Source organism: Anarhichas minor, unplaced genomic scaffold (assembly GCF_050575085.1).
Source record: "Anarhichas minor isolate MPS153535 unplaced genomic scaffold, ASM5057508v1 ptg000071l, whole genome shotgun sequence".
NCBI lineage: Eukaryota > Metazoa > Chordata > Actinopteri > Perciformes > Anarhichadidae > Anarhichas > Anarhichas minor.
The window spans coordinates 3,525,604-3,537,659 of record NW_027466517.1 but is presented as its reverse complement, the minus strand read 5'-3'; the positions used below and the strand labels follow the sequence as shown (position 1 = coordinate 3,537,659).

General features: G+C 41.7%; 1 protein-coding gene across 5 annotated transcripts in view; it reads left to right on the top strand.

The window, feature by feature from the left end:
• Positions 1–12,056, top strand: part of nfic (nuclear factor I/C) — a 77,181-nt gene that overhangs the window by 38,530 nt on the left and 26,595 nt on the right. For all 5 annotated transcript variants that reach the window (XM_076079182.1, XM_076079183.1, XM_076079185.1 and 2 more), the window contains exons 9-11: positions 673–786; positions 8,243–8,400; positions 9,496–9,679. In XM_076079182.1, the coding sequence (XP_075935297.1) occupies positions 673–786; positions 8,243–8,400; positions 9,496–9,679 (456 nt within the window). The remainder of the gene's footprint in view (positions 1–672; positions 787–8,242; positions 8,401–9,495; positions 9,680–12,056) is intronic.

Here is a 12,056-nt window from a genome sequence, read left to right as displayed (position 1 = left end):
GTAGCCCAACCCTAAAGCATACCCTGCTTTATAATCTATTTTACTCTAAATGGACCCTAATTTACTAAATGAACATCGTGCTGTATTGAAGAAGACTTGAAACTAGAGATTGAGACCATATACACAATATTTACTGAGGTAATAAATCAATAGAGAAGTAGAGTAATTTTCTCATTGACTTATATACAACCAGTAGTGAGTAGTTGCCCCCTGATGGCCATTAGAAAAAAATGCACTTCACCACTGGCTTCACTTTTTAGACCCAGAGGTTGCAGCCTGACGTTAACACAGGAAATACACTGCTGGCTTGTATTATATTCTAGTTCTAAACTTAAAACACAGATTTAGGGAGTTTCAGCAGACTGGATAGGATTTATATACAGTTCATAAATACATTTTGCCCAACCAGCCAATTCATAAATGAATCATCTTAAAAAACTTCAGAGGCTGATCATGTCTTCAATCATCAATAGTCATAATTAACAAACATCAACATGTTTATTGGAGGAGGGTACTTATCTGAGGAAATGTCTGAGGCATCTAGTTTCACACTGACAAACTGCCATAAAAGGCCAATGAGGCAATGGTGGTGCTGGAGGCTTTAAACCAAAAAGTTTCCAGTGCTGTTGGTTCTAGCATCAATACATATGTCCATCTGTGTTTTTGTTTTAGGTCTGTCTCCTCCAGTGAAGAAAGCAGAGCTGGAAAGTCCCTCTTCCCAGGAAGACTCACCAAGACTGGGCTCTTTCACTCAGCACCACCGGCCAGTCATAGCTGTTCACAGTGGTCAGTATGCATAAATATATATAGTATACCACACACACACACACACACACACACACACACACACACGCAGTTATGTCTGGTATCCTTAACCTCCAATTATTATTGTTATTATTATCATTATTATTATTCTCTCAATATTAATTACATAACTAATATAAAAGTTAATTCTGGCATTCTTCTGAGTAATCTGCCCCTCTTCACATAAAATGTTGATGTAAAAAACAAGATGGCGGCGTAACGTACCATTGTAGAAGAGGCATATTCCGTCTAATAGTGTGATTTTTTTCAGTACCGTCTGTGGCCTACCCCTGGCCTCGTGTACACTCTGCGGTCGGCACAAGAGAAAATTCCCATAGCCCAATATTTTACCTCCAAAGAATACTTGACCTCAAAACGGGAAACTTCCCTCAGGCATCAGCCACCATGTGCATGAAGTCTATCATTGCCCAGTACTGGAGGTAACTCCGACAGCGCCGGTGATCTTGAGTTTACTCTCTTCAACAGAATTCCCATATTGATTTGTTCGCGACGAATATTTATCTGTGGGGAACAACTAAATGCGAACAGAGATCTTTTATTGATTTTGTTTTGGAAAAGGATTTACTCAACATAAAACAGTTTTTTTGTTGAACTCTTTATCAGGACTCTTTATTTGTGGTCTTGCCTGAAAAGGACACTTTATTTTGTTAAATGTGGTAACCTCCTCCACCCAGCGAGGACGCTGGCGTCCTCGATCCCCTCCCCTTCCGTTCGGCTTGCTTCCGCAAAATACGTCACAAAACATGGCCGTGTTTGGTATCCCAGCATGCCCCAAATCCTCCTCTTTGCAAAGAAAACATATTTTCTTTCATTTCTTATGGATTTTGTCACAAACGGAGCCCAAACACACACTGTCTAAAGTCACCATAACCGCTGCAAGTCGGATCTTGCAGCATTTCGACGGAAAAAGACACATTACAGACCCGACAATGTGCTAGCGGATCTTACCATGGAACTAGTGCCTTCAGAAAATGCTAGTACTTATAGTGCAAACCTTGACTGTTTCTTACGTAAGCCGTAAACCAATGTATAACCTCTGCGTAAATGAGCTACCGGCATACTCGATCGTGCACTCTGTCTCAGCCATTACGCACAGCAAGTCCGCTACTCACACACCACGTCTTCGACCATATATACATAGTTTTTGTCACGGGGCATGATGAGGACTCAAGCGCAGACAGTCAGAGTAGGGGAAAAAAAGGTCTTTAATAGCTCACAAACAAAAACAGGTAATCCAAGGACAAGACAAAAGACGAGGGGGAAAATCCGGCAGGACAAGGCAGGGCAGACAGACTGGGAAACCGGGAACAGGATGAGCAAAACGGGCAAACACAATGATCTGGCAGTGAGTGAGTGAAAGACAGGGGTTTAAATAGTGAACTAGGCAGAGTGAACAGGTGAGACTAATGAGCTGATGAGGTGAGTGTGACTGGCAGGTGCACTGAATGAACTGATTAGGTGAGTGAGGAGCTACAGAAAGAAACAAAGACACAGAACACACAGGGCAAAGCCTGATCGTGACAGTTTTTGCAATTTGCAAAGGCTAAAAATAAAAGGAAAATAATATAATATCAAAATATAAAGGGAGAAACACCTTTAGTGTGTCAGAATATCATTTGGTTACCATGTGTCCATTTGGGTCTCCAAATATCCTTTTAGAGCTCTGCCTGGATCTCTTCATGGAAGAAACACTGTAGAATGGTCATACTTTGTCCAATCTTCTTCAAATTTGAGGCAGTTGTTCACTGATAGTGTAGTTACAGCCCGATATTGTCATTTACCTGCAAAAATACAGCCACAGGCAGTTATTTATACTGAAAGACACTTTTTATTTTAGGCGGACAAAAATCTTCAATTTTTACTGACTTCAAAGGCCCACTGCTCTGTTTCTGTATGACCTACAGGTTTTCTGACACTTCCACAAGGAACCTTAGGGGGTTTTCTTTCTAGAAAGACCTCATTGATGCATATAGTCAGAGTGGTTCAGAAGCTACAGCCATTTTAATTTGGGTATGTCATTTTAGGCGGTTTTGCTCCAAAATAGGGGGGAGTTGTAAATACACAATTCAATACACTGAAATGTTTAACTGTGGTTGCCTTGTCGCTCTGGTTATTGCTTGAAAATTTGTGTGCTCTTAATCTGGTGGTTCAGATTTATGAGAAGTCTGTTCATGACAGAGTGAATGGTGCCTTGGTTCATGTATTCATGTAGGGCAGGGGTCACTAAGAGGGGGACTGCGGTCCGGGTTCGGACCCAGACGCCGTTGTATCTGGACCCTGGACCTAAAACTGTCACGTCCGAGGGGCAACACTGGAGACACGATGAGCACACGGGGAGGAACCAGGCCGGAACATGAAGCACACAGGGAAGAACAAAGACGATCTGACAACCAGAACAGGGAAAGCAGGGGACTTTATATGTGTGGGGTGATGAGTAGATTGCAGGCAGGTGAGTTGAATGAGTGCAGTGTGGGGTTGGCAGAGGGAAAAGCCAGGGGCAGGTGATTGGGAACAGGTGAAGTGAATGAGAACAATCAGGAGAAACAGACACAAGAGGCAAAGCCTAACCGTGACAAAAACTGATTTTGACGGAGCGCCTCTATTTCAACCGGTGCAGTTTTTCTAGCCTTTACGGTACTCATTCAGCGGTCCAGGAAACACACCGACCAATTACATGCGTTGTAAATCACATCACATGATGCTACCCGGGCAATCGCATATGTGTATTCTGATAAGCGTCGCCCTCGAGTAAACACACACACGGCAGAGACGGTGAGAGAGACCCAACAGTTCGAGAGAACGTGAGTCAGATAACTTATTTCACCTGGCGTTCTCCAAAAAGAGAAAAGTGGACAGCGAGACCAGAGCCTTTAACCAAGAATGTTCATTCTGTTAGTTTAATAACTCCAGCGACAACTGGCGACATGTTTAAGACTTTTACTGAAACGTCAGCTCAACATCAACAACAGCAGCTACATCTATTACACTCCTGTAGAACGACTGACTTACACACATGCACACTTAACAAACTCCCAGAAACAGAAATCACAAAAAAAACTATTCTAAACTAGTAACTTTAATGACAAGAGAGTTTGAGGGTAGAAAAGCTTTTGTTGTTTAGTTCGTTTAGCCTTTCAGTTGCCATACACTTTAGCTGAGAGCCCTCAGCAGAAGTCCCCTTCTTTGTCAGGCAGTCAGCGAGCTCTTCCTTGGAAGCTGACCACATGATCTGCTGGATGGTCCCATAGTGGACAAGCTCCTTTATGCTGCTGATTTCGAGGCGGATTTTAGTAACTGTTTTGGTAGACTTGACAGCATCAATAAGAGATTGATTGTCCATTACACCCGCAATGGGCGAATTGTTGCGTGTGCAATCACCTGTGGGAAATTATGAGTAGACTGCATTGTCAATGCCATCTGCAAGTGCCAAAGTCTCTCCTGCTAAGGTGCTTCGGACAACTCTCCTGATCCTCTTTGACTGCCAGCATATGGGTGAAAATCTTCCGTTCTCTCCCATAAGCATGACCAGGTGTCTCAATGAACATCACTAGTTTCAGCGAGCTGTCTTTTCCCAAGTGCTGAAACCTCAAGGTCATCTCTTCTGATTTCAGTTTCCTTACAAGTTTGTTTGCACAGTGTCAAATCTGAACAGTGTAATGCTTTGTACTTGATGCTAGGATGGATATGTCACACATTATGTTGAGTCTACTTTGCCTTGCTACCCACAATATTTGGCCAATCTTCGACTTTAGCATGTCAGTTTCAGTGTCTGTTAGAGGAGCCTCTCGCTGTGTGGCTCCGCTGTGGTCCATAGGAATGGATTGCAGAATATTTATGCAAATACTTTGTTGCACGTGTATCTCATCCTCTCATGATTTAACCTCCATTCCAATGTAGCTGAAGCTGTTGTGCTCTTTACGTCCAACTTGAAAAGTGAGGGATGACTATTGTGGAGAATGTTTCTGAACCATCTCAGATAAAATCATCCACCTGACAAGCAAGGACTCCCATCACATTGTAGGAGTTATCCAGCCAGTAGAACACTGATGGATCAACTTGTGACACAGTAGCTCCCAACTGCTGCATAGTGTCTTTCACTCTGTTGTACTAATACAGACAAGCATCTGCAAGGCCATAAACACTTTTTCAACTTCCATAGAGTTCCTTTGCTCAGAACTTCTTGGGGAGGACAGATATAGACATTTTGGGTTAACTTGTTGCCTTGTGAATTGGCTGCTTTAATGTCCATAGAGTTTAGCTATACCATTTATTTTGACATATCACTGCCATAATCATTTTTAGAGACTCTGAGGCACATGTAGGTGAGTCTTTTGGGAGCTCCTGAGTGTTCACTTCTTCAAAGCCTCTTGCAACTAATCTAGGGTAAACTTTGACTAATCTTTTGGTACAACACCATCAGGTGTCTCCTTGAGTGTGCACACCCACCTTGTAGAGATGCATTTCTGGCCTTCATCTGTCACCTCTTCAAACATATCATTATTTTTCTAGTTGCTGAGTTCACTGTGTTTGGTAGACATGAAGGCATCATCATTCAAAATAAGTATGTCTTCTTCAGGATGGCTAGCACATAACTTGACATGCTCAGTTGGGATTGTGTACTTGTCCTAGGTCAACAGAACCAGTAGTGCCAGAAATTTCCTCAGGCTCAATGGCCTCCAAATTATACCAGTATTTGTATGTTCCAGTGGCCTTTCCTGCCCTGCTGAGGATTTTTCCAGTGTGTGCTTGGCCACTCCCACTATCTGTATAAGTAATTACCTGTCCAGTTTTCAGACTAAGGCCTTCACAAGTTGTGGTTGAGTTGTTTGGTGATGCATCAGATTGATCATGACTACTTTCTTCAGGCTGTATTGGTGGGTGAGGGGGTTCACTGCTATCCTCACCATTTGTAGGCCTCTCTTCCTCACTTTCATTTTCAGTGGCATAGTTATTCTCATTAGCCATGTTCTGGTAATGTGGTGTGATGTTCAGTCCCCTCCAGCTAGTTGCCCTTTCTCCCAGCACTGCCTGTGGGCTATCTACTTTTCGAAGCCTGGAGTGATGTACGTGAACGTAAGTGCCTCCATGCCTCGCAAATATTACTGCACCATCTTGGCCGATGACCACACCTGGACCTTTCCATTCTGTACAATCCACTCGTTTGTAGTTGACTTTGTCCCCTGTTTCGTATTGGTCATCAATGGGCCACAGTTGTTTACGAAGGGTTCTTCGAATCCTTTCAGACCATTCAGCTTCTGTAAATGCAGCATGTAATGTTGTGATATGCTGGGCTATCCAAGTACTCATGTTAGTACCTTCCAGAGCTGGCGGATTATTAGTGAGACCTTAAGGCAGATTTGGATTTTGCCCAAATACCAGCTGGTAGGGACTGTAGCCATGCACGTTGTGCATAGAGTTCTTTGCCATCAAGGCCCATTGCTCTATGGACTGTAAGCTGCAGTTGTTTTCACTTCAATGTTGAAGCTTTCAGCCATGTCCCTCATAACTTCATTGTTGAATTCACCCCGTCTGCATGGAGGACCATGAACACATATCCAGCAATGTGTAAAGTGCTTCACAATCTTCCTGGGTTTCTTGGTTGTGATGATGCTCCCTGCACTGAAGCGTGTGACGTGATCAATTGCATGCAGATACCACACTCCCGGCTCTAGCTCGTGCAAATCCACGGCAACAGTTTCATTGTAGGTTGAGGCCATGGGGACACCCGCCGCTGGCTTTGGCTTGCTATATTTAATGCACTTCTTACAGTTTTTTACAATGTCTTTAAGGATTGTGGTGCATTCATCATCATCATTACCTGAGCAGGCCAGTAGTTTTTTTCAGTCTGTCAGCAGAGGCATGTCCAAATTGCTAGTGTAGTTTGAACAGAACTTTCTGTTTTTCTTTTGTCTTCATGTTTTCTGTCAGTGAGAATGAATGTCATCTTCATTCTGGAGCTCATGTTCATCTGGGTTATTCTCATCTCTAATGCCATTTTTAACTGTCCAACAATGATGTTAACAGAGAAAGGAATAGAGCTGAAACCAGTGGTTTCCATAAGTGCAGATAAAGTCCCTGCACACAATTCTCTCTTTTTAGAAGATGAGAATAATATAATACCGTTGCTTTTTTGGGTGACATCACTTCACACCTGAATTGTATAGCTGCAGGGCAAAGTCAAAAGGAGTTGCCCACCCACTTCCTCTTCCTTCACCCTTGTGATCTGTTCTGCATGGTTGCAAAAGTATTTGATATTTTTAACTATGTAACATTTTCTAAAGGTTAGTATAAAGAAATAACTTTGTTACTTCCCTGTCTCAGGAGATGATTTAAGTTACCTGCAGTCATGGTGCGGACTAGATTTACTCCTGCTGTTGGAAACCTCTATTTAAGCAGATGCTTTTGGCTGTTACTGGGGATGGACATCAGTGTAAAGCTGCATCCATATGATATGTAAATATGAGTTTTTTCAGTTTAGGCAAGTTAGCTGTTTGTTTAGTAAATATATTTTTTTGGTTACACGTGTAACAGGGTGCCACTATATATATATAAAACACCTTTGGTTTTCCGGACAAAGTTTCTCGTGTCTGCCACCTACCACTTTCCTAGCCACTCCTGTCAGGCTTCCTCACACATACATATGCACGCACGCACACACACACACTCAAATAAATGCATATGTTACAGGTACCAGGATTGGTACCAAATAGCCAGATGATACATTTCTGTAAACAGGACACACAAATGACACAGGGCAATTTCAAGTCTGTTCATCTCGCCTGCTCGTCAGAATGAGTTATTTATTTACCAAAAAACAATATTACACACGAAATGTTCACTGAGCCACAAACAATACTTTCGCGCCATTTTTGCTAACACGGCACAACGGACAATCAAGCTAGACACCCACACAAACATATATATTCAGACATCCATCTCCTAGCTACCTAGCCGCTAACAATAGGCTTATCTAAACCGACTCATTCAGTATTCAATTCTTCCTCACCCACCTGTAAACAGGACACACAAATGATACAGGGCAATTTCACGTCTGTTCATCTCGCCTGCTCGTCAGAATGAGGAAACAGCATCGCGCCGTTGTAGTCTAACTCTACTGTCGTAACGCCTGCCCAAATCAAAGCAAAAAGCACCACCCTGCCCCCTGCTGGCCACAGGGTGGAATGCACACTCCATACACAGTGAAAGCACATCAGTCCTTTATCAAATGATTATATTTCTAGCATATACAATGCTCACTCTAAACCATATTGGCTTTACATAACCCAAAACACACCAATTCACATGTGAAAGCACGTTGGTGGGTGTCACACATACATACATACATACATACATATATACACATATACATGGAACAAAATGCAATTTACTGTGTTGTCTCATGTCTCTCTCTGTCCAGGTCTGTCTCGGAGTCCCCACCCCTCATCATCTATTCATTTCTCACCCTCGTCCTACTTTCCCCATGGAGCGATCCGCTATCCTCCTCACCTGGCCCAGGACCCCCTCAAGGATCTGGTCTCATTGGCCTGTGACCCTGCCAATCAAACCCCCAGCTCAGTGAGTACAACCAGTGAAAGAATATGTCACAAAGCTCAGCTACTACTTTAGCTGAATAACAGCTAACGTTTTACTGTGCAAATAATTGTATGTCTTTGCAGACAGATTATTCTACTCTAGTTATGAATACAAACCAATACCAGCCAGTTGCAGTGCCGTAAGTGTAATACCAGCAACACTTTAGAACTACATATGTAGACACCAATGTGCACCATCTACTGATTTTTTGATAGAAGTTCCAACGCCACAATAAAAGAAAATGACTTATGTAGGTTGACCAAAATATGTTGTTGATGTTAAACTTGAATTAGTTTGTTTACTGGTAGGACAGGTAGCTCTGGGAAATTATTCAACAAAACTAGCTTGTATGATGTGCCTGGCAAAACATGATGTTTGCCAGAAATATAAAGACATAACAAATTAATTTGCAAAATTTTAAAACGCTGAAATGTTCTGTTTCACAACCAAAAGCTGAATTTTAATTAAATTTGAGTATTCACTATCTAGATTGAGGTTAGTCTGTAAGTCAGTGTGTTACTATAAATAGTATTTTGAATATTTCATTTTTGCTGGTGGCATAAGTTGTAATTGAAAAAGCTAAACAAACAGACATGCACAGTCACCAAGAAAGCGAGAGAGAAGAAACAGCTAACATACAAACTATTACATTTGCAGCACCTAATACTTGTTTTGTTTCCACTGCTGCTGCTATCACTTTCATTTCCTTAAGGATTTGCAGGTTGGTATTTATAGAACTAGTCAGACAAAGACTGGAGTTTGTGACAAGGCAGCGTCGTAGGGTTCAATAGAACTCTATAAACAACCACTTAGTGTTAATGTGAGCCAGTAGCCCCTACTGTTTTCTACATATTGGACATGCACAGTGCCACTCCCTGTTAAGTCATTTGCGGTGAACTTTGCTTATGTGAGGTGAGTTCCGAATGTGATGATGAACTGCCCCTCTAAGGCTTTTAGCTTCAGAGTGCTAATGAATTGTAAAATGTTTTGGATGTATTATTTAGGACGACAAAGTAGAGCAGCATTGCAACACGTGAAATTTCACTTTATCTCTGTTTGATTGTCTGATTTTTCCAGCTGAATGGCAGCAACCAAGGGAAAGTGCCCAGTCATTACATCTCCTCTCAGATGCTGGCCCCCTCTGGACCTGCACCCTCCCTGGCTCCTCCTCCATCCTCCTTACCCAGGCCGACTCTGCCTGCAGAGTCCAAGGCCACTAGCACCTCCTCTGATGGGGGAGCAAACTCACCCACATCACCCAGTAAGTGGTCAAAACGTACTTATTTTGTCAGTGTTGATGTGTGGCATAACGCATGATGTATATTTAAAATCTTCCAACACAATATGTTATCATTTATAGTTAAATACAAAACAGGTTGAGATACAAGTGCAGAAGAAAGATAACACAAAGGGTTTACTGGTGTAAAGGCTCCTGGGGGGTATTCCAGACTGACAGACTGACTTCTCACTATGTGTCCGCAAGCACTCAACCCCAGTTTTAAACAACTATAATGTTGTGGATTACCCTGATCTTTGTTGTTTTTGTTATAATAATAATAATAATACTTAATAGTAATTATTTGTATTATTACTATTAGTGGCAGTAGTAGTAGTATAGTAAAGACATGAAAGAGCCACTGGTGACATGTTCCCACATTGTGACGGCCAAATGTTACTTTGTTCCTCTCAGCTCATCATAAGAAATGAGTGCAAACACAGAACTGCTTCTTGTTCTTGTAATGACACAGTGACTCTGCTCATTTGTTGACGAACCTCTTAATTAAATATTTTCTATCCTTACTGTAAGGGACTCATTTATATGGAATAAATATATTCCATAAATACAATTGTTTATACTTATATTTATATTTAGTGCAAAAATGTTCTGTGGTTATAATATGAATTTGATTTGTTTGTATTCAGCTTTGGACTGTCTTCAGTCAGTAGGCACAGGAAACTGGTTGGATTTCTATGAGTTCAACAAGTTTAAATAAATAAATGATGCAGCGTTCACTGTACTTGATAAAAAAAGCTTGTTGAATCATCATTTTACAATCTTTAGAAGAGGTCATGCCAACTTATGGGAAAAAAAGTAAATAGATGCAAGGAACTGTTTTGTATAGTTTAAATAGATCAATTGAAACTGAGCGGGTTGCAATCATTTCAAATTATCCTTAACAACAATTTGTCATTACAAACCACTAAGAACTTATCTCACAATACATTCATAGAGAGAGAGAGAGAGAGAGAGAGAGAGACTTTTTTCAGATTTTTAGAAAACCTTTATTTTCCAATAAATCAAGACACTTAAACAATGATAAAAACAAGGATAAAATAATTAGGAAGGTTAAAACACAGCTGCCCTTCAACAACAGAACAGACAATTATAGTGAAACACCACTGAGATACAAACTCATCAACATGTTTCATGAGTGAATAAAACCTGAAGGCCACTCTGTTCTCTGGCTTTCAGCAGCGACACAAACATTGACAGCAGCCCCTTGCCTGAAGCATTTCCCTCTGGATTTTGTAAATGTACAGTTTGGTCTGTCCCACTATGAAGTTCAACAGCTGCCACTTCTTTACTTTTTTATAACCAGCACCAAATATAAAAGCAGTTTCAGACCAACTCTTATTGCAGTTTAAAAACTAAGTTTTCAAAGTTTCAAACAACACTTCAAGCCTCTTATAGTCCAGAAAATCGTGAAAAACAGTTTCTGGTTCCTGACAAAAAGGACATTTATTGGACACAGTAGGACTGATCTTTGAAACAAAGAAGTTGACAGCCAGTCCCCCTGCAGGATTCTCCACTGACCTTTTGTTTAAAGGTGCTTTACAGCCTTCAAACCAGTTTAATCTCTCTCTCCACACAGTGTCTGTACTCCCACTCGGCTCTCTCTTGTTCAAAGGTTGGAAACAGTATTTGTACAGAGTTTTCCCACTCAACATGTACAGGTCTGTAGCTGCAACAGGTTTAAAACCAGTAATGGTCCGTCAGTCGGGTCTACTTTAAGACCGAGTTCAGGGAAAGGATCCCCTTCACCAGGAGTCTCTGCTCCGGTGGTGTACTCCTGCAGTATCTGCAGCTCCTTAGTCGTCAGCCTTTTAGTCCATGTGTTTAATATGTCTCTGGTGTGACAACTTGACCTCAGACCAAGTAGAGAGGCCACTGCTTCTCTGTTACCAAGTCCTGGACCTGCAGCATCCACTCTGGGCCTCAGCTTCACTTTCCCAGCTGAACACAAACGCTGGGTGATGCCAGGTCTGCTCCTTTCCGGAACATCCATCAGGGCCCCGTGGAGTAAAGGCTCCTCCTGGAGCCAAAACAGTGCTTGTGTTAACCTGTGCCATAGAGTAAATGCTAGCAGGTTATTTATTATTTAATACAATTCAATTAAATTTATTTTTTCACAAATTAGCGTCAGAGGGCTTTACAATCTGTACACATACGACATCCTCTGTCCCAGGACCCTCACATCGGAACAGTAAAAACTCCCCAAAACATCCTTTAACAGGGAGAAAAAAGGAAGAAACCTTAGGGAGAGCAACAGAGAAGGATCCCTCTATCAGGATGGACAGAAGTGTGATAGATGTCATGTGTACAGAATGAACATAACAGAGTTACAACACATTCAATG